This window comes from Sebastes umbrosus, chromosome 14 (assembly GCF_015220745.1).
Source record: "Sebastes umbrosus isolate fSebUmb1 chromosome 14, fSebUmb1.pri, whole genome shotgun sequence".
NCBI lineage: Eukaryota > Metazoa > Chordata > Actinopteri > Perciformes > Sebastidae > Sebastes > Sebastes umbrosus.
In genome coordinates, this window is record NC_051282.1 from 442,501 (window position 1) to 466,781 (window position 24,281).

General features: G+C 42.3%; 1 protein-coding gene across 9 annotated transcripts in view; it reads right to left on the reverse strand.

Annotated features, from left to right (window-relative positions):
* Positions 1-24,281, reverse strand: part of caskin1 (CASK interacting protein 1) — a 197,477-nt gene that overhangs the window by 24,803 nt on the left and 148,393 nt on the right. For 6 of the 9 annotated variants that reach the window (XM_037792134.1, XM_037792139.1, XM_037792133.1 and 3 more), the window contains exons 10-14: positions 21,614-21,731; positions 15,962-16,207; positions 8,302-8,406; positions 7,147-7,265; positions 1-21 (exon numbers count right to left, since the gene is read on the reverse strand). The exon at positions 1-21 is cut by the window's left edge and continues 61 nt beyond it. In XM_037792134.1, coding sequence (XP_037648062.1) covers positions 1-21; positions 7,147-7,265; positions 8,302-8,406; positions 15,962-16,207; positions 21,614-21,731 — 609 coding nt within the window. The remainder of the gene's footprint in view (positions 22-7,146; positions 7,266-8,301; positions 8,407-15,961; positions 16,208-21,613; positions 21,732-24,281) is intronic. The other 3 variants (XM_037792140.1, XM_037792136.1, XM_037792141.1) reach the window with 3 other exon arrangements.

Genomic DNA, 24,281 nt, shown 5'->3' on the forward strand with positions numbered 1-24,281 from the left:
GGACAAGACTGTGGCTAGGAGCTGCAAGTGCACAAACACAAATACAACCACATGAACAGGCATGTAGCAACTTACAGTATATTTTGTTGCATTAAAGGTAGAGTGTGTAAGATATGGCAGCATGTAGTGTTATGGTTGCAGATTGCAACCAACTGAGTACCCCTCCGCTCACTCCTCCTTTTCCAAGAGTGCGGTAACGTGAGCCGCCAAGTGCAAAACCGTGGTAACGCCGTTCGCCTCGCTCACAGGCCATCTTCTCCATAATAACACTACTTTAGGAACAATGGAAATCAGACAGCGGCTGGCGGTACCACGGTTTCACAAGCGTGTCGTGTCGGAGATCTACAGTGGTCTTCAGGTAACATAAAAACATTATAGACTCTCTCTAGAGCCAATGTTTGGCTTGTTTGTTCTGGGCTACCGTAGAAACATGGTGGAGCAACGTGGTGAACTCCGTGAAGAGGACCTGCTCCCTAGGTATATATAAAGGGCTCATTCTAAGCGGTTAGTTTCAGATGATTATACACTAATGAAAACAAAGTAATGAAAATGATATTCCATTTGCGCAAATCAATCTCCAGAAATGTTACACACTGTTCCTTTAAAGTACAGACTATATAAGAAGTGGACGTAGTCACCGTGAAATCAGCCATTGGTTTGTGGACTACAGTTTTAAGCCTTGAGTTCAGCATTTTGGGTGTTGCCATCTTGGTTTCTGGCTGTCACCATCTTGTTTTTTTGCAACCAGAAGTGACATGAAAGGGTGGAGCTACGTACAACCGAATGCTGGATATTTTTAGGCAACCAAAATGTTATAATTAACTTTCATGAACAGAAAACCCACTGTGAAAGGGTTATATTTGTAAGACGAAAACACGGACAACTCCCTGACCAGACAACACCGTGGTAGCCACCTGTCAATCCCAAGATAGCCATGCCCTGACACATACCCTCCTTTATCATCTATATTACTCTAAATGGGACCATAATTTACTCAATGAACATCATGCTGTATTGAAGAAGACTTGTAACTAGCGATTGAGACCATAAACTCATTAAATCATGTGACAAACAAAAGTGAGCATGGCTCACATCCCCCCGCTTACTGCTTGACCCCTACTAAAGTAGGGCCAAAGGTTTTGCCCTTTTGCAACTAATGGAATTAGTCTATTGAGCAGAATATAGCTCACCTTCCTCCAGTCCAGGGTGCCCAACATTTTTTAAATTTAAAATTAATTTGTTAAATAGTTTCCAAGAAACGAAATTGATGTCGAAAAAAATCTAAGTTTTTGTCTCAAATGTCTAAAAATGTGGGCACCCTGGACTCCTCAAAAGACACAACTAGACCACACTGGCAACCATTATACGTTTTAGCGGGGGTATAATAAGCACTTCTATACAATCAGACTTCTTTTTGCAAAGAAACGGTATGCATACGTTTTGTTTTACTTCCATAATAAGTACATTGAACTGTTTATCTGTGACATGCTAAAAAATAGTGCAACAGTATCACAAGTAGAAGAGTTATAAAATCAACAAACTGACTCAATAATGTGAGTTACACAGCAATACATACCTAAACCTAAGCTGTAGCAGCAAAAATCCTGAGGGTATTGATTTGAGCAAGGGTGTGTTTTATTACTAATGAATTCAACTTTTCATTTGTTAGAGAAAATCTTTTTTTATTTTGTTCTTTTAAATGTAACATAGTCTCACTTAACATATCACATAACACATACACACTGGCAAATTTTCATCAAAATGGTTTATTCTACTGTAATTAATAATATACCATGATATATTATCTACTGCTTCAAGATGCATGACTAGCAAACTCCATTTACTGGTCACATTCCTGGTCCTATTACAATTACAGTGATACCTTGTAAAGAATGTAACCTTAGTGGGGAAAAGTTAATTGGTTGAGTTTTTTGCCTTCTAATTAAGAGACAAAAAACCTAAAGGCCTCAAAAAACTGAGGTTCTTAAACCTCATCATGTCAGACAAGATTGATCTCTGCAGGAAAGTCTGTCTGGGAAAAAAGATGTGACGTCTGCTGAGTACATTAATTACATTTAAACCTTGGTTCTGAAGCTTCCAGTACGAGTACTGCAATAAAAATCTGACTAGCGCTGATGAGGAGTGAATGAGTGAGACGCAGGGAAGACAGATGCTACCAGTCAGTCTGGGCTGCAGTTGCATCTCATTTTGCTGTGTGGATGTTTAAGTAGGCTTAAAAGTGTCTGACTTGCAGTTTCTTAACAGGACACTTGCTGAAAATGAATGACGTTGCAGCTGGCTGCTTTTATGGGTAAATAACCACCTAGAGAGACAGCTTCAGGCTAAGAGCACATGCAATACAATGTTTCTGTATATATGTATGTCTGTGTATGTAAGAGTGTGTCAAAGGGATGAGCTTTAATGTAGTGAGGTTTGAGGCGCGAATGAATCATTCTTTCTGAACATCTCTAAAATAGGAATGAGTTAACTCGATTTGCAAGCGGGAGCGAATCCAAAATCCTGTTTCCGTATGGTTCATGCACAGTTGTGCATGGTTGAGCCAGGTTTACTTTTGAGAGCCGCTGCTCTTCAGCGTGACTCTCGCTCAGACTCTCATTCAGCGTGACTCTTGTTAAGACTCGTTCAGCGCGACTCTCAATCAGTGCGACTCTCGTTCAGATTCATTCAGCGCGACTCTCGTTAAGACTCTTGTTGAGACTCTCGTTCAACGCGACTCTTGTTCAGACTCTCGTTCACACTCTCATTCATCGCGACTCTTGATCAGACTCTCGTTCAGCGCGACCCTTGTTCAGACTTTCGTTCAGACTCTTGTTTAGCGTGACTCGTTCAGACTCTTGTTCAGCGCGACTCTTGTTCAGACTCCCATTCAGCGCGACCCTTGTTCAGACTCTCGTTCAGCGTGACCCTTGTTCAGCGCAACTCTTGTTCAGACTCTTGTTCAGATTCTCATTCAGCGTGACTCTTGTTCAGCGCGACTGGTTCAGACTCTCGTTCAACGCGAGTCATGTTCAGACTCGATCGGCGCGACTCTCGTTCAGAGTCTTGTTCTGCGTGACTCTTGTTCAGACTGTTGTTCGGCGCGACTCTCGTTCAGCACAACTTCTGTTCAGACTGTCATTCAGCGCGAATCTTGTACAGCGCAACTCTCGTTCAGCGTGACTCTTGTTCAGACTCTTGTACAGCGTGACTCTCGTTCAGCGCGGCTCTCATTCAGCATAACTCTTGTTCAGACTCTCGTTTAGCGTGAATCTCGTTCAGCATGACTCTTGTTTAGGCTCTCGTCCAGCATGACTCTTGTTTAGGCTGTCATTCAGCGCGACTCTCGTACAGTATGACTATCGTTCACTCTTGTTCAGACTCGGGTTCAGCGTAGCTCTCGTTTAGGCTCTTGTTCAGCGCAACTCTCGCTCAGCGCAACTCTCGCTCAGCATGACTCTCGTTCATCATGACTCTCGTTTAGGGTTTCATTCAGCGCAACTCTCGCTCATCGCGACTTTTATTCAGTCTCTCGTTCAGAATCTTGTTCAGTGCATCTCTAGTTCAGACTCTTGTTCAGTGTGACTCTCGTTCAGATTTTCGTTCAGTGCGACTCTCATTCAGACTTTCTTTCATACTCTTGTTCAGACTCTAGTTCAGACTCTCGCTCAGACTCTTGACTCGATGGCGGACGCTGGCGCATTTTTGGCTGGCGAAATTTTGGCTGCCGCTCCGCTTCCGATCTTAAAATTAAGCTATTTAATCTACACTTTCGACGCCACACCTTGATTTATTTGTTTACACTGCTAGTCTGCAGCTACATGCTAGCTTTGTATTTCCCCTGGATTACGCTGGCGTTACAGATCGCCTCATAAATTCTACCTGCAAGAAGTTCCACCCGTCTTGCTAACTCCAGGACTCCCGGGCGGATTCAAAGCGTCACGTCTTCGCCTTGCTACCGGTGTGGTCATTTTTCCAGTCTCTGACTGGTAGATTGCTAGCCAGCACGAGCCCACCTGCTTCTCCTGCCGGGGTCTTCCCGTCCCGGTGTGGTCAGCCCTGGGCACTCGTAGCTCCTCGCCGCAAGTCACCACCGCACCAGGTAGACCAGAGTTCCACCAGTAGCCTCTCCCGGCTTCCTCTCCTCTCCACCGGACTGCCGGTTGCTGACGCTGGATATGCTGTGGATTATCCCGTTGATACTCCTGGGGGCCGCATAGCTTCTCCTTCCCTGGACACCCGGCTCTTGGTCTCAAGCTAACGCTAGCCTTGTTCTAGCGCTCCACCACCATGCCGCCGCTGTACTCCGCCTCAGATCTCCATAACTTCAACAACCACCTGCTTCCGTACTGCATGGACATCCTCAATCAAACTGGACTACTCCGTAGAGGCCATCCTCCACACAAAGGCTCTGGCTGTATCTTCACATACAACTTCACGTCCCCAAACTCAATCCCTTCTCTCTGGTCCGCTCGCACACCTACGTCCTCATTACGTCATCACAACAAACAACACATGACTCTGGCCAATCTCCGTCCCCTCCCTCTGTCCTCATCACCAAGCACCGTCACTTGAAACTGGCTTTGCTCAACACTCGTTCACTAAACAACAAAAGTCTCATTCTAAATGAATTTATTACAGATAACAACCTGGACTTCCTCTGTCTCACTGAAACGTAGCTCGAACCCCTGGACTATTTCTCATTTAACCAAACCACACCCACTGGATTCACCTACACTGACCAACCTCGTCCTGAGGGGCGGGGAGGTGGTGTTGCTCCCGTAGAGGAAGGGACATTAAAACAACCACCATCTCCATTCCTGCCACTCATTCCTTTGAGCACCTTGCCTTCAAACTCTCTGGTCCCTCTCCCCTGGTCACTGCTATTATTTACCGCCCCCCCAAGCCAAACCCATCCTTTTTCTCAGATTTTTCTGTTTTTCTTACCCAGCTATGTGCCATTTCACCCTCCGTTCTCCTCCTGGGGGATTTTAATTTCCACATTGATGACACTGACTGCAAACCTGCCACAGAATTCCTGGAACTGCTACAACGCTTCAACTTCACACAGCACATCAACTTCCCCACTCACAGCCGTGGTCACATCCTGGATTTAGTTTTACACCACCTCTCCAGCCTCAATCTCAACATCTCTGACCACCTGGCAATCACTATGGACATCCACATCCCTATCCCCATCCCAAAAGAAAAATGCACAATCTCCTTCAGAAACCTCAAATCTATCTCCCCCTCAGCTCTCTCAGCCTCCCTCTCCAGTAAATTGTCTGCCTCCCCTCCCCCGCTGTCTGATAATCCCTCCAACCTCACCAATGACACACTCTCCTCCTGTCTTGATCAGCTGGCTCCCATTAAAACCAAAACAGTCTCATTCACACACTCAGCTCCCTGGTACACTCCTGAACTCCACCATATAAAATCCTGTAAGCGCCAGCATGAAAGACTTACACAGACTACCTTCAACAATAGAAAGACGCTCTCCACAGCCCGGTCCACCTACTACTCTCACCTCATTCACTCTGGCTCCACAAACCCCAGGACTCGCTCTTTTATCAACAAACTTCTCAAACCCAGTGACAACTTCTCCAGTTCCTTCACAGCAAACAAGTGCAACGCTTTCCTCTCATTCTTCAAAACAAAAATCAACACCATTTACAGCAACCTGACCACCTCCTCCGCCCTTCAGTCCCCCAAGCACTCAAACTGGCTGCCGTCAACCCCATCCTCAAAAAATTTGGACTCAACCCTGATGTCATGACCAACTTCCGGCCCAGCTCCAATCTCCCCTTTCTGTCTAAAATACTAGAACGTGCTGTCGCCTCACAACTCAAAACCCACCTCATCTCAAACGACCTGTATGAACCATTTCAATCAGGTTTCCGCTCACGACACAGCACAGAAGCAGTCCTCCTCAAAGTCACCAACAACCTCCTCCTCTCCTCAGACTCTGGTCACCTCAACATCCTCATCCTCCTCGACCTCACTGCAGCTTTCGACACCATCAACCACACCATTCTTCTTTCCCGCCTTGAATCCTCCCTCAACATCACTGGCACTGCCCTCTCCTGGCTAAAGTCATATCAGCAAATCAACTTTCTCAAACTTAACTGTGACAAATCAGACATGCTCATCACCGGTCCAAAATCACTCACCAAAACCACTCACAACTTCTGCCTCACCATTGACAACTCCACTCTGTCCCCCTCCCCTCACACCCGCTACCTCGGAGTCCTTTTTTGACAGCCACCTCTTCTTCGAACACCACGTCAACCACATCACCAGGACTGCCTTTTTCCATCTCAAAAACATTGCTCGTCTCCGCCCATCACTCTCCTTCTCTGCTGCCGAAAGTCTGATCCACGCTTTCATCACTTCCAGAATCGACTACTGCAAAGCATTCTCTACGGCTCAACATCCAAAGTCCTTAATAAACTCCAGTACATCCAGAACTCTGCTGCCCGTCTGCTCACCCATTCCCGGTCCTGTGATCACATCACCCCCGTCCTCCAGAGCCTCCACTGGCTCCCTGTCCCACAACTCATTCAGTTCAAACTCCTACTCCTCACTCACAAAGCCCTCCGTAACCAGCCCCCCCAAATCCCCTCCCAACCCTACCTCACAGACCTGCTCCACCATCACACTCCTTCCTGCTCCCTCCGCTCCTCTGATGCCACCTCCTGTCCACATCACTCAGAACCAAGCATTGGACCTGGGGCAACAGAGCATTCTCCATAGCCGCCCCCTCCCTCTGGAACTCACTCCCCAAACACATCAGAGACTGCACCAACCGGTCCACATTTAAATCACTAATCAAAACTCACCTTTTTAGAACTGCTTTTAATGTGTGATTAATATTGTTTTATATCTTTTTTATGATGTCCTTGTTTTATGATCTTTCTATTTATGTCAAGTGTCTTTGAGTTTTTAGAAAAGCGTTATATAAATAAAAAGTATTATTATTATTATTATTATTCAGACTTTGGTTCAATGTGACTCTCGTTCAGATTTTCGTTCAGCGTGACTCTCATTGAGCGTGTACAGCAGGTTAACCAAAAGAATCATTGTTGTTGCATCTTTGTTGTTTGTGGCTGCATTTTATAGTGTGTATGTGTATGAGTGTGTAAGTCGTACCTTAACCCCCTCAGCCTGTGCATGGAGGATGTGTCCGGCACTGCCGGCACTCTGACCGCTGCCCGATGACCTCACACTGGTCACACTGCCAGAACTACCAACACTGCTGCGGTCGCCACCTGCAACACACACACACAAACACACACACACACACGCACACGCACGCACACACACACACATACACACACACACACACACACACAGACATACAAAAACACACACATGCATTCACACATGCATGCAACCGCCCAAACAATATGTATAGATTTTGTGCATACAAATGCACACATGCAACAAACAGATGGATGCATACAGTTGCCAACACGCACGCACACACACACACACACACACACACACACACACACACACACACACACACACACACACATACACACACACACACACACACACACACACACACACACACACAGACACACACACACACACACACACACACACATACATACACACACACACACACACACACACACACACATCACACACACACACACACACACACAAACACACACACACAGAGTGGTTTAGCTGATATCCAAAGCAACGTGGTAACAGGTGCGACTCTCCATTGAAATGCACTGGGCAGCATGTGGTCGGATGGACAGGACGGACGGATGGACGGACAGACCGGGTGACGGACGACTGAGCGACAAACATAGAAGTGGAGTAAACAAGACACACCTTTCGCTTTCACACACACACACACACACACACACACACACGCACACTTTTACTCTCACTCTTCCTCTCTTTCCTAAGTTGTTTTCTTCTCTCACACAAAAACGTCTCCATACATCCAGTTGGAAAGACACACAGACTGTAGACCGATGCAGATGGCTGCAGTCCTACACATAAGGCCACTGAGTTCAGCTAAGCTTTAGATGGAGGGATAAGCAGGACATGGGGGACTGTCAGGAACAGGTCAAAGAGTATCTGAAAGCCTTCAAACATCATCTTTTAGCTCAAAGAAACGGATGGATGGGTTCTGCACTTGGGGACATTTACAATACCACAGACACTTGAAAGGCAGTGCCAGGCAGAAAATCCTTTTTTGAATGGATGTCAGATACTATTTGACCCCTGGTCAGAGTTTAAGGAGTCAGGGGTTAAGGACTCAGCGCAGCGCGGCTTAGTTACCTGCCACGGGCTTGCGCAGTACCCAGATCTCTTCGTTGGAGCCTCCATGGGGCCCGCTGGACGTGGTGGGAGAGCTGTGAGGACTTGCCTCTGAGCCGCGACAACCTTTAACACAGAACACCACTGTTAGCCGCTAACCGACCCTAAACTGCCCTTAGAAGCATTGCTAGCCTTTTCCTATCAAATATTAGCATTTAAAGCAGCAACAATTGATGTTTTTTGTCAACTTTGGGGCAGAGGAACAAGCTGAAATTAAAAAAATGACGAATTATTAGTTGATTTTTTTCCCCCAGGGATCAATAAAGTATTTCTGATTGTGATATGGCTAATGTGTCAGCAAACACTTTGGCAACGTTAGCATAAATTTAAAGTTATGTTTCTGCCCATCTGGTGAATATAAGTCCAATATTCAACCTCTTTTTAGCTCTGTTTTGGTCACTACCATCTCATAAGAACAAATATTTAACTCTTTAGCTGCTAAATGCTCCACTATGATCACCAGCTAGCCGATAACTTTGTCTGTCTGCTGTTTGGTTTTGGGCAAAGTTGTGGGTCGCAATCACCCAAAAAATAGCTAAAAGAGCCTAAAAAGCTCAATAGAGCTGAGGGGAAGCACAAAGCCTATTGATAATTCTCTGTGGGTTCATCACTACAAATGACCCCTCTTACATTACACGTAGTCCATTGTTCAGACAGAAATATTGATTAGTGCAGCTTTAATGTTTGGCTCAAAACTAGCTGTTATGTATCCCTAAACCTGAGTTCCATACTATGACAAAACACTGACGTAAAGAAAACAGTATCATTTTACAGAACATTTAGCATTTATAGTTCATTTAGATTTTTGTCACATAGTTACATCAATCTGATATTAGGTTCAGCGTTGCCAGATTGGAAATGTTAAACTATTGTACCAGAGGCTTAAAATGATCGGAATTTGAGGAAAATTATCATAATTTTGAACAGAAAAATGATTAATTTGCGATTAATTGTTATTAACTATGGACAATCATGCGATGAATCGCGATTAAATATTTGAATCGATTGACAGCCCTAGTAATTTTACAAAACATGTATTAAAACGACTTTTTGACACGCTAACATATCTACCCACATCTTTTGTTTTATTCTTTAAAGCGAGCTGATGTAGCTATAGTGCATGGAAGAGGGTATGTGTCCATAAGTCCATTAGTATGACAATGATTGTAATAGCCCAATATTACAAAATTAAATTACAAGGCAGACATGCTCGTGAGTCACGTCCATCAACATAATAGCCTACAGCATGATTAGCTGGAAAGAGGTCAGGTGAGAAGAAATGCTGGGGTGAACACAGACGTAGGATCAATATTTTGCTATCTGGAAATGAATTAAAATGAGACAGCGCAGACTAAAACCAACTACTAATTATAAGCATCACTAAATGGTCAAATTATCGTACATTATGGTACTTTTTGGCAATTATTGATTTACATCGTACTGAGGGCAAAAATGATCGTTTAAATAGGATAATTATTGTACATCTGGCAACACTGGTTAGGTTAGTATAGTGGTGAGTATTGGACACTCCTACTGCAACTGCCAATGCTACATCCAGTATTAGTTCCTTACAAATACACTAAGCAAACTACCTCATTTCACCAACTACTGACACCACAAATGACTTTTGCAGATTCCAGCGGTTGTAACGATATTTTTAGACAAAGAAGGACAAAGTGGGGTTAATTAAATAAATTCCAAACTTATCCGCAAAAAAGACAAAAATTACAGAGGGGCCAGTAGGGTGATGGGGTAAAGGCGGATAAGGGAGGTTTTTTAAAAGGATATATGTTTCACTTACACACCACACTTTCATTCTCGCACACACACACATACATACACAGAAAAAATACAGCATATATATATGTAGATATATGAAAACATTTATATACCCTTAGTACATAAATAAATCCATAACATGAATATCTGTGTATATACACATATATGCCATAATGTACATACACATACATATATAATGCATCCATATGTGTGTGATTATATATGTAAGCTTGGTCAGAATGGGGCTGCTGTAGTGCATTTGGAGAGTGTCATAAACCATTATAACCATCTTAATAAGGGTTTATAAATGGTTTATATATGTGACCAACAGTGCTCCAGAGAAACACACACATTAAAAGAGTTCAATTTGCTTTCATATAATGTCGCAGCTCCTTCTTGTGGCCATTTTGCATCCCTCCAAGTGACCTCAAACAAAGGACTGAATCAGCTTTCAAAGACTTTGAAAAGCCTTTGATTTGACTTGAATCCTTTGTAAGTCCAAAAAATGTTGCTGTTTTCAACCAATGTGATCAAGGCTTAGGGAAAATGCACTGTCCTGATTAGTAAAGTGAAAGCATTATATTTTGTCTTTATTTGGTGCTGCATTCCCATTTTTGGACTTACTGACAGGGAATTTGCCTAAGGGGATTTATTCTCCTGGAGGAAACAACATGGTGTCCAGTGAAGGCTCCCATTACCAGAATAAAACGTTAACAGTCAGAGAATACCTTACCTGCAAAACATCCTGGGTGACATTTACTAACAATGTATTTGGGTCTCTTACTTAACACTTGACATTTTACATTTTAGAATTTACAAATCTTTGCATCAAATACATAATTTCAGCATGTATTTTTAATACCTAATGTTCAAGAATCAGAAAATGGCTGTATAAAAGCTTAAAGCTTCAGTAGGCAGTATATTTTTGGCTTCATTGGGCATAAATCCCAAAATAACCTTTCAGCATATTGTAATCCAAGTGTTGTGAGAGAAAACTAGACTTGTGCTCCTCCTCATGGCTCTGTTATCAGGCTTTAGAACATCTAGCCGGGAGACTTTGATCAATCACAGGTCATTTCAGAGAGAGAGCGTTCCTATTGGCTGTGCTCTGGTCATGTGACAGGTACTTCACCAGATTTCACAATGGCGGCGGCGTCACAAACTTTATCATTTTACAGCTAAACCGTGCACTACAAGATGATTCTGAGAACATCTGAGGAGAGAAATAGGCATTAATGTAACAGAATATTGATTCATATTTGATCAGCGCTGCCTAGTTTGACTGTTTGGTCGGAGTTCGAAAGTGATTGACAGCAGCTCAGAGACGGCAGCTAGACAGTAGACCTCAGATCAGCTCTTACTGCTTGTTTTCCTCCGGTCTGTGAAATCTTGCAGATGCCGTTAGGAGCACCGGAGGACACCGGAGGACACCGGAGGACACCGAACGACACCGGAGGACACAGAGGAACATGATTTTTTTCAGGTTACCTGTTTCATGTACTACTGTCACGATATAGTGACCGTTTATAAAAATAACTTTTTTTAATCATATTGCCCCAATCTCACCTACTGCTGCTTTAAGATGGTTAAGAATGAATTAGTATGAGGGCAGGGTAATATACGGTATGTTCCTGGTTTTAAAGGCTGCTTTACAGTAAAGTGATGTAAATATCTGAACCTACCAGACTGTTCTAGCCTTTACCCACTTAGTCATTATATCCACATTATTGATGATTATTTATCAAAAATCTCATTGTGTAAATAGTATTATAAAGCACCAATGGACACACAATATCGTAGCAGTATTATTCCAGCTACCATATCTTATTGATTTTTGCTTAGATAGACAGAAAATATCCCCCGTTAATGTCTGAAAAGCTTTTCTTTTGAAGCAACAACTCCAACTAAACCTCTCTGACAAATTTAAAGGAAAACACCACTTAAATGAAGAATTCATATATGTTATTTCCATGGCCTAGTAAAGTTCAATCAGTATAAGTGAACATGAGCTCCTCTCTCTCAAAACCAGATACTAGAGAAGTAAGTCTCTAACTTGTGATGTCATCAAGTATAAAGTCTGGAGCTGCTCCATAGACAATGAATGGGAGACATTGAATGCTTGTTTTCTTTTTTATACCCAAATGAGCTTTATTCTATTGTAGTGTTCTCAGTTATGAAACAGAAAATGTTCCCATATACTCAGAACCATAGACAGTATATAAAGACGGACGACATGACAGCTCCCCACAAGTGAAGCCAGAACATCTCTATCTATAGGTCATAAAGCCCGCCCCCTCCATGTTAGTGGATCGGACATGGGCCAAACTAAAAAGTCGGCAAGTACACGTCAAATACATTTTTCCCAAAGATGGTTTCTGTCATTTTAGGTAGTTCTGATCACACTTATGTATGTTCAAGTGTTCATTTTTCTGATCAGTTTGGTTTGAATGAGTTATTTGATGCTATAAAAAGGGGGTGAGACGTCATGATTGACAGCTGTGAGTCTCTCTTGCTGACAGGGTGCGGCCGTGCTCGGCTCACGATTGGTTCGGGCGGGTGACCTCAATACCTCCACCACCCGATCACTACTGCGTAGGCTCTGGCTCCAAATGACATTGAAATCTCAAGATGGCAGCTCCGTAACCGGATATTTAGGTTTCACTTCTGTACTGTGGGAGGAAGTGGAGACGCGTCGTCCATCTTTAAATACAGTCTATGCTCATCTAGAACATCTCTCCTCCATTCATTGTCTATGGAGCAGTTCCACACCTCATACTTGATGACATCACAAGTTTGAGTTTTAGCAGCCTAGTTTGTCTTAGACCACAGGAATAACATGTAGGAATTTTGAAAATGGGTGTTTCCCTTGAAGTTTCATTAAAGCAACAACTCTGAACTTTCTGGAAAACAAGTAATAACAACAATTTTGCTGAGAATCAATAGCGTTGCTTCAAATTCTTAAATGACTAACTGTTATTCAGCACATTCAGAACAGTCCAAAGCCTGGTATAGATGCTCCTTCACCGCCACCACACACACTCTCACACAAACACTGAGGGTATAAGAAGTGCAAGGTGGGTAAAAGTTGTGTTCAAATGAACAGACATGACAATAACAAGCAGGACGAGGCAGGACAGAACAAAAAACACACTTGTACACACAGTCTGATCAGGAGAGGGTTGTGTGTGATGTGTGTGTGTGTTTAAGAAACTAGCAGGGTTGTCTTAGTGGCTGGGACAGTGGTGATGTACAGAAAAAGAGGAAAGAACGAAGAGGAAGGACGGAAGGAAAAAAAGAACTGCAAAAAAAGGCAACACATTTAACTTAAGCACAAACCAACTCAGGTCTGTGGTAAAATGGTGAGCTGTCCTCCCACCTGACATCTATTCTTCCTCACTAGCAAATCCATTTACAGGATTACAACCACATCCTAAAAAACCCCACTGCTGCATTAGCATTACTTTATCAACTGGTTTTCATTCTTTTTAATGGCAGAAATGCTAAAGCAGTGACCAATCCCGCATAAGAGGGGCATTACCTTGCATTATTTACATATAGACATGTCTTATTACAGAGAAAGTGCTTTAGGTGCTTTTGTGGCTGACTTTCCATAGTCAAGCCTTATTTGAGAGCTGATTAACATGGGACTCATAGTAACATTCATTTACGGGCCCTGAAATTAAGCAACTGGTAGGATATTGGGTCTCAAGTGTCAAAAAGGCCAGTTATAAGGCCTTTGCACACCGAGACCGGATTTTTTTGTCCAAAATTGTCGTGTGTTTAAAGATAAATTAGGGCTTTCAAAGTTAATGATATAATAATGCATTAATGCAAATTTGTTTTAATGCTACTAATTTGAAACGGTTTAACACAACTTGCAATTTTTAGGGTGTAGCGGGTTCAGTTTTAAAGCTAAGGTGAAGATAGTGGTATTATATGAATAATGAATTAGGTGAAAACCTGATGAATCCATCGGTACCAACCATGTCATACTAGCTGGTCATAAAGGAGGTTAAATAACGCTCCAAAGTTACGCTACATTTTGTCGAGGAAAAACTGTCTGGCCATTTTCAAAGGGGTCCCTTGACATCTGACCTCTAGATCAGTGAATGTAAATGGGTTCTATGGGTACCCATGAGTCTCCCCTTTACAGACATGCCCACTTTATGATAATCACATGCAGTTTGGGGCAAGTCATAGTCAAGTCAGCACACTGACAAACTGACAGCTGTTCAATTCAATTCAATTCAATTTATTTTTGTATAGCGTCAAATCACAACAGAAGTTATCTCAAGACGCTTTGACACATTTGTTGTTGTCTGTTGGGCTGCAGTTTGCCATGTTATGATTGGAGCATATTGTTTTAAGCTAAATGCAGTACCTGTGAGGGTTTCTGGACAATATCTGTCATTGTTTTGTGTTGTTAATTGATTTACAATAATATATATATATATATATATATGTATATATATGTATATATATATACAGTAAATTTGCATAAAGGTACATTTTGAACAGATAAAAATTAACATAGTTAATTTGCGATCAACTATGGACAATCATGCAATTAATCGTGATTCAAAATTTTGATTGATTGACAGCCCTAAAATAAATACGACCTCACGTTGTGTCAATCACGTTTACACTCCAACTATGAAACTTTCGTCCGTCATTAAAGTTTTCCGGAACGGATTTGATTTTCGTATTTTTCTGGCCCGCAAAAGCCAAACAATGGTTGTTTTACCACTCTGAGCCGTCGTCTGTGCAAACATCGCCATCCAAAATGGCATGTGATAGACTGATTTACTTCATCTCCCAGCACAAAGCACTTTATAATCAAGAAATAAAAGAATACAGAGATGTGGAATTTAAAGATAGATTGTGGCAGGTCAAGCACATACATGCTGTTGTCAAGCACAACAGCTTGGAATCACTGATATTCCTAAAACATAGGACGTATGCTCCGAAGGATTAGACAGTAGTGATTGTGCTCTAATCAGCTAATCAATAGCTTCTTGCTAATGTCATTAGTTCAATAGCCCAGTTTGGGCATAGTGCTATCCATTGTACAAAGGTAATTCATTTATTGTTGTCTTGTATTGCACATTTTTCGCAACAAATAGAATAATAAAAGACATTAGACTCAGTGTGCAAGGTTTGTGTGAGTAATGTTTTTTATCGGATTTGCATATTATTCCTGTGAATACCTTGTGTGTGTGTGCAGGCAATATGAATCCAGTGTAGGAATGGCATACTCCACCACTAATAAAGACAACTACTATGGTAATTACTGAACATAAATTGCATCAAAAATAGGGTTTGATTTTATGAAAATCTGATGAAAAAAACATTTTAGCCAATAGCCCATTTACACTTGTGTCCTTGGGCTGCTCAGATAGCAGAGTTCATACGTTGTGTAACTGAATGTCTTACACATTTTTTGACCAAGAAATATTTCTCTTTTCATCTTTCATCGTGTCCATTGAGTAAAACTCTTATTTCTATAATACTCATAAAATAGCAAGTGGACCCATTAGATCCTGTCTAAAAGCTGACTATCACTCTCAGTAATGGGGATGACAACGGCAACAACAGAAAAAGAAAAGTTATACAGTATGAGCAACACATAAAATTACATAAATAATGATCCATAACAGAAAACTTCAATGGATTCCTTCTTAGAACAACATTTCAAACATCAATTAGAATCTTACATGACCAATCAGAAATAGAGTTGTTAGTATGGGCAGAGGAAAGCATCCCTTGAAGCTTTAATAATAATAATAAAAATAATCATAATAAGAATCATAATAATACAAATAATGAAAAGGGGGGTGTGTACCTGGGGCAGTGGGCGTGTCTCCCTGTGGGGTTGTCACGGGCGACTTGTTATAGCCAAAGGAAGTGAAAAGTGGAAGCAGTGGCTGATGGGAATGTGGTGGAGGAGGAGGCGGTGGAGGCAGGATATGGATCTGATGGAACGTGGTGTCGTTGCCGTTGACTACCGCGTTGGCAGGGGCAACCGTCGCCGGAGGAACCAGCGGTATCTTTTGAAACTGTTGAGTGCAAATGACTGTGCTGGCCAAACCTAGATAACACCCACCATGACGACACACCGACACACACACAACCAGCCAACAGTGAACCACCGCCACATAACAAACAGACGACAAAACAGAGAATTACACGTAAGAAAGAAGGGGGGGGGGGGGAGAAAAATTAAAAACAAAGGCTGAAGTTACAAAATTAAACAAAGAAATCAAAGGTGGTGAAGGACACGGCTGATGTTAAAGAAGACGAAGAGAAGGAGTGGACAAACAAATGAAATGTATGGATAGGTGGAAAGGGGAGTGATGGATAGGTGGAAAGGGGAGTGATGGATGGTGAAAGAGGAGATGGTCCAAGGGACTTCTAAGTTTTAGCTGCTGTTTAGTCCTAACGTGTCTCTCAGTCTTATTTTGTGACACAGGAAATGACTAATTACTTCCAGTCAGTATGTTCTAATCTTTGGCATACAACAATACGAACATGCAACAGGATTCCACTTGCCATGTATCCAGCAGTGTTGATTAGCTCACGAGTATCCTCTCAGTAGTTAAATACCACTGGTGGCTGTATAACTCATCACATATATGCCCAATATAGGTTGTATAGCTCAGCGCTCCACACAGTTACAAATTCATACCAATATGTCCTCTGTATGAACATGCTAGCATTGTGACTTGTCAAAATGCTACTTCAGAGTTTAATGTCAATTGTCAGCCAATGAGACGCCTCCCTGCAAACTTTAAACAGGGGATGTATTACGTTTTACAGTGTTATGGTCATATGACATGAAATAACCACTCGGCAAACTAGCTACATGTTTTCTGCCAGAAAAGTTGTTAGGACCGGCCATGGATGTATAAAGAGAACTGGATTCAGCTTTGGAGGCTCCCATTCATTCTATGAGAGTTGCTCGCTGGCGCATGAAGCCAAAATGGCTTGACTGCCAAGGGTTAAATACCCGGATCATCCGGCGATCTTCCGCATCTATTGGGCCCATAAAGCAAGCGCACTAGTGTTTCCTTTAATCCTGCCTCCCAGCCTGCGGTCTGGGGCTTATTCACGTAATGCATTACAACTTTTAGGAATGATTTAAATAAGGACTATTAGAGTGTTCGTACTGGGAACCATGTTCTGTTTGTTGTGTCTATTATGTCTATGTTAGTCCTTGGGTCCTTGTCCTTGGGTTTCTTGAAAGGAGCTATATAAATCTAAGTTATTATTTTTATTATTATTAAAGAACTTTGCTACTTGTATAATCCATATTAGTTTAAAAAGATCTTAAAATGACATAATTCCCCGATGCTTTGGCCTTGCAGGTTGCCGGTCTCAGGCTGGCAGAAACCCTGAGCTAGCTAGCCGTTGTGCTAATAACGTGTTGATTGCTTCTTGTGTGTTGTGTCTGAGCTGACCCTGGTGAGTCAAGCCAAGTACATACTATATTCTATTGCTATCTGACATATACATTATAGACGCAGGCCTCCTGTCCATCATTCCTCCCCCCAACACAACGCGACGCAGAGTGAAAAGGTTGTTCAACTAGCCAGCTTCAGTGGTGCCTGGCTGAGCTCCGATACATCACTATTTTTTAATTCACACTTGACACACCGTACAATATGTTGATACTATGTGAACAATTTGGAACACCCAGGTCCATTTGCATGCTGCTGTAGTTTTTTCTGCGTAAAACTGCGCTGTGCAGCAACATTTACTCAGACAATCAGATATGTGTTTTGAGATGCAACGAGATATATGACAATGTAGCTTGTCCAACACTACACGCACAAGGCATACTCAACACTTTATAAATTATTCTTTTCTCACACAAACATTTTTTTAACGTTTATATGATCATTCGTATAGCTGGATGTATGTTTGACTCTGAAAACATTATTTCCTGTCTATAGGCAGAAGTTCTTGTGATATTCTCCTGGCAGCTCGGATGACATCTTCAGTGTTGACTTTATCTCCAAATTCAATCTCTCTGTGCTCCAGAAGGATTCCCTGCTGTCCTTGCCATAGAGTCTAACTTGCAACATAACATATTCTAACATGTATTCTAACACAGTGGTTCCCAACCAAGTATCCCCCCTACTTGTATCTAAAAAAAGCTGAGCCCCCCGACGTCATCGCCCTAAAAAATTACAAATCCTAGAACAAAATCCTCTGGTAGTTTCCCACTGTGATTGTGATGGCTATTGCAACATTAAGGTCCATTTAATTAATTGACTAATGCAGGAAAAATATTTTGTTCATATTCCTATCTACTGTAGTTGAAGTATTTGGCCATTTATGTGTGTTGAAAAAAAGTCTAATATAACATCCCTGTTACAGGGGAAAGAAAGAGTGAAAGAGAGGAGCAGCACATGTAGAGACTGACTGGGAAAAGATGAGTAATTAAAAATTGATGAAAAACAGTTGAGTAAGTGAAACCTCTTGCTGAAACAGCTGTCATAGCCCCAAGTGTGTGTGTGTGTGTGTGTGTGTGTGTATGTGTGTGTGCCCTGGCAATAAGTCAGTATGGCTGTGCATCTGAGTGCTCCAGCTGTTTTGTACTATAACCACAGATGCACTGTACAGTATGTAAGGACAGATGCAGCAGGTTCCATCGTGGTAAATGGACTATACAGTCAATCAAAGAATGATGAATGATGACCAGAAAAGGTGACTACATGAGAGATAATATGAAAGACATGACTTTTGTGATCACGGGGGATGAAGCAGACAGTAAGAGAGAGACAGACATACAGACTGAGACGAGTAAGACATAATACTACAGAGAGACAGACGGACGGACAGACAAAGATACCAGACCTACAGACAGACACCAATATTCAGTTAAAAACATCTGAGCCTCTTTGTGGCTGCGAAGTGACACTTTGGGATGACAAGATGGTGTGAATGTGCTCTGTAGATCTCACCAAAGAGGCTAAAAGCTCATTATGGTGATATCAAATGGAGAAAGGAGGTTAAAATAGCTTTTGGGAGATGCTTAAGTAATGAAAACACGGAGATGACACCAGTAACCCTGGCAGATCTTTGACTTGATTAGCATTCACCTCGTTGTAAGCTTACATGATGAGCAATTGGAGAAATCGTTCGACATTTGGTCATTTATGCTTATTAGCCTTCTTGCTGCATGTTAGATGAGAAGATTGATACCACACTCACATTTGCATGTTAAATATAAGGCTACCCACAGAGAAGAACCAATATCAACTTTAAAAGGTAAATATGCAAGAACTTATACTAAAAGAATCCCTCTCAATCATCACTTCTGACCCACTAGATGAGTGTGGTGGTGTCTGTATCTACAGAGAGCCTGACCTCTGCCTGGTTGTTCCAAAACAAAGGAAAGACTAGAGGCTAACACTAGCAGTGGGCTAAAGTTACACATCGAAAATGTCCTCTTGCTGTATTGTTGGCTGACAGAATCCAGATATCACAGACATTTGAGATGACAAACTGTGATTCGAGGCTCTAGCGAGCTACAATATCGGCAAAACATTTCAGAGATGGAGAGTAAATGTTGCTAATAATTTATATTTGGCTGAACTATTAGCAACCCTTTCTCTCCATCTCTGAAACGCTTCGCCGATATTGTATGACTCTCTTTCTGACTGACTTTACTGAAGGATAGTTAACTATAGGCATCCAAAGATTTATACGCCCTCAATTTATCTTTACAGCGCTGCCGTTGGCCACCAGCTCGCTGGCCACCAGGCTGGTCAGACAGCTGGCTACTTCACGGTGATCAGACATCCCGGTTTGTCCGGGACAGTCCCGGTTTCAAGCTGATATGTCCCGAGTCCCGACATGACGTGATAGAGATGGTTCGGGTTCAAAACTAAAGTTGAAAAATAATTTCCACAGTCTCAGACAACTATATATTTCCTCTGAGGAAAACTCTCTACAGGACTCCCAAACTGTCAGTGTGTCATGACGGGGACAGTCCTGTGATTAAAGGGGGTGAAAGTAGTGAATGTGATGAGTCATGATGTCACAGCCTCTAATGCACCCCCCCCCCCCCCCCCCCCCCCCTCCCCCCCCCCCCTCCCATAATAATGCCTTCTCTCTGATCCCACTCCTTGATCAAATGTGCCACAAGTGTGCCAAGTGAGCCATCCTGATGAAAACGCCTACGGAGCGTGTATATTAGCGCGTGCACATGGGTGCGCATGAACCCAGGCGCGTGAACCAGCGCGAGCATGAACGTGCAGTACGTTTATGGGTCCCGGTTTGGGGGTTTGAAAATATGGTCAGACTAAGCTACTTAGCTAGCTTAGCTTGCTAATTCCACCATGCTATCATGCAACACAGAAGATGAGGTGAACAAAGTTGTCTCTCATCTGGTACTCTCCCAGCACTGTGTGACAAGAGTGTGTGGATGAAGCATTTAGTTGTTAAATCTTACTCATTTAGCGACTGGCTACTTAGCTAGCTACCTTCCTAATCCCACCATGCTACAGGATCTGAGCCCAACAGAGGACAGCACCGGGTCACGGTCCCTCTGCCTCACTCCTCGCTGCTAGGAGACAACTTCACCAGGAGGAGAGCAGGTGTTAGCTAGCTAGCTTGTCAGTCTCCAGCAAAGCGCCTGATCACACCTCATTTGAAGACCAACATGCCCATGGGTGCACAGATGAGCGCGAGCCACGTACACAATGTGGGCAGTTGGAACTGCGTCCGTCTGAAACTAACAATGACAGTTGCGCTGTGTTGTGCGCTGCGTTGTGCAAGGCGTTGTGCGTCACTTTGCGCCGGGTGTAGGATATGGCCCATAGAGCGATACCAATTTTCTCATCTAATTCTAGGCAAGAAAACGAATAAGACTATTTCCAAAAGACTTCTAACAAAGGACTATCATTCAGCAGGTAAGTGTCAGCAAGGAGAGCTGAAACCATTATCAGCCAGGGTCATGTGGAGGATCTGGTGTCTGTATTCTCATTACTTACAGGTACTTTCATCATCAGGCTGAACTCCTAAAACTTTGTGATTTCATTCAGGTAGAGTTGTAATAAAGTTAAAATTTCTGATCAACTTCACAAACATTAATGTTGGCTTACATCTTCAGCAATGCAGGGGTAGCAGCTGTTCCCACTGTGCTGCTGGCCAACTCACAAATCTCTTCTCTCCCAGTGAGATGAAAGAGATGACATTCTCACATCTGATTTTTATTCTAACTTGTTTTCATCCAGGTAAAGTTAACTAATGAGATCAGTAAGGTTAAGTGCCTTCCTTAAGGGTTTACGGGAGAGGCTAGAACATTATTCATTCACTTAGCTTCACATTTCTTCATCATCTTCTTGTTTTTCTATCTTTCTCCAAGTTCTTCTTCTGTGTTTAGTCCAAATATGTGTAATGGCACCTGGCTGTCACTTTATCCAGACAGTCAGCTTTAATTAACTTCAACACACTCACATACACAGACAAAGGAGTACACACACACCTGTGCGCTTGCTGATGACCTCCACCATGGTAGAAGGGAAGTAGCCCACTCGGTCATTTCCTGTTCGGTTGTCGTGGATACAGCCTTTCCAGCGTCCGTCAGGGTGCTGCTCCAGAACCTGTTTACAACAATAATATTTAGTTTCATTTTACACCTCAAACTGTGCCTGCAGGTTTAATAATATTATTTTAAACTATTTTTAGCATTCTAAAAATTACCGAAAAATCTTTTTTGAAGTGCAAAATATTTTTTCTGTCCAACACAAATACAAAACTGTATTCAGAGCTGTCTAAAATTCCCTGCAGCGAAGCCAAGTTGTTCATTCAGACCCTGAGGGAGGAAGCATAGGCACTGCTTGGCTTCCTCATTATAGTAATAAGCACCCAAAGGCTGCATAAATGCTCATAAATATTCATGGCTGGTGGGCGGACCGCAATGTAGCACGGGAATACGTGTTTCTGAAAAACATATTCGTAGTAAATGAGGGAAGCTGTAAACACTCATTTTTGCATATTCATCAGTACTCTCATTAAACAAGGAGCAAGCATTTGTAACTGCCTGTTAATAATTCAACACCCAAGCAACATGGTTGTCAGGGTGATAATAAGTAAACCTACCAGCTTTTATGTTCATTTTAATGAACATAAAATTAACTTTATGTTTTTCCAAACACTTTAAGACTGCAGTACGGAAGCCCTGAGAGGCAAGTGAGAAAAACAATTCTGGTGATACATTTTCTAAGTCTGATCTAAATTGTTTCCTCTCCTGTGTTTATGACTTAAGAACAGGTGAAAAAAGGTTTTGCCTGGATAATCTTTTGAAGTTACTTACATTTGTTTTCATCTGTGAAACAGGTGAAAACAAAGTTTTAGCAGGTGAATATTTCTGTTTCTTGTTGTAATACTAATTTTGGCCACAAGAGGCCGAAGTGCACCACTACCCCATGTTCTAAATACGACTAAAGACATTCATGTGTTCTTCCAGGTGAGTTTTAATTTCTCCATTTACTCTAAACACAAGTGTACATATATTGTGTTTTAGCAAGATCTTTAAATTAAACTCACCTGGAAGAAAACATGAATGCTTTTAGTCCTATTCAAAACATGGGGTCGTGGTGCACTTCAGCCTCTTGTGGCCGGAATTAGTCTTACAACAACAAACACTGCATTCAAAATGAAATATCCTGGCAAAACCTTTATTCACCTGTTTAAGTCATGAACACAGGAAAGAAAACATTTAGATCAGACTGAGAGAATGGATCACCAGAATTTTTTTTCTCAGTTGCCTCTCAGGGCTTCGATACTGCACCTGGAATATAATGATGACCAGAGATCTGAACTACAAAGCAGGATTTGGGGTTAGTGAGGTAACTTCAGGGTTAACTCTGGGTTTTCACTCCTACAATGGTGGTTCACTTCTTATCGGGGTAGATCGCCATGGTAACTAATGCTGACACTAGGGATGTTAATAATTAACCATTTAACCGTTAACTGACATTAAGAATTTTAACCGATTAACGCTATCGGTTAAACAGTTAAAAGAAATATTTATAGTTAATTAAAAAGCTGAGCAAAACTCAGAGGAGCGGCTCGTCACTTAAAAGAGAAAAGCTGGTCCACCTTAACAGTCCACCTTAAGAGAGTCTGAGTCCGATTTGTCTTTGTCGTGATAAACACGGGTGGTTTAAAGATTTTCTTTTTGTTATTGGCTTGTTTTTTAGTTTCATTAGTTAAAAGTTTTTTTTTTTTCTAGTTTGTGAGAGTCCGTCCCAGGATACAGGAAGTAGGCTCCCATCTCTTGAGCAGAGGAGTTGTAGCCTCGTAGCATTTATTCACAGACAAATACACTGTACACATACTGTCTGCTGTGCCGACGTTCACAGCTAGAACGCCACAGTCAACCCCACACTCACCGCCGCCACACACACACGGTCTGTCAAACACTCGCTACAGTTATGCCGCGCTGAAAGACCGCGTGTGTGTTACAATGGCAAGCACGAAGCCTCCAGCAATGCTTCAGCTGTGAAAGTTGCAGAAAACGCACGTACAGTTTGCCAGACACTCGCTATCGTTACGCCGGGCAGACACACAGCTGACAACCTGCTAAACTAAACTAAATGATGCGGTGGAGACTTTTACTGGGAAAGTGGCTGCATGTGTCTGCAACACTACATGCAGCACCGTGGCTGCTACGGTAACGCTCCCGAACGGTGAACTGGGGGTTCAGTTGTCTGTTGTGCTCTTACTCTGCAGCTGGCGCACCGCGTCGGTTAACGGTTCATAATCGGTTAACGACGGTCAGTCGGTTAATTTTTTTTCAAAATTAGCATCCCTACTGAACACCTAACTTGCTCCGAAGCATTATGTTCGAGATCAACTCGTATAAAAGCACCGCCTCTGACCAATCAAAGATTGTAAAATAATATTGCACAAAGACGAAGTAGTTAAAGTCATAATCCAGGTTTAAAGCAACACAGTTTAAACTGACGAATGCAGGAAGGTGAGCTGGCAAATAAATCACCAACGGTGTGAGACGGACTTTGTAGCAAATCAAAAATCATTTAATAAATACGTCAGAGTTGCGTGTTTACAGTCCCACAGACTATGCATTGCCTTGCGTTACTTTGCTACCGGTACTTTTATGTCTTATAAGACATGATAGTAAGCCT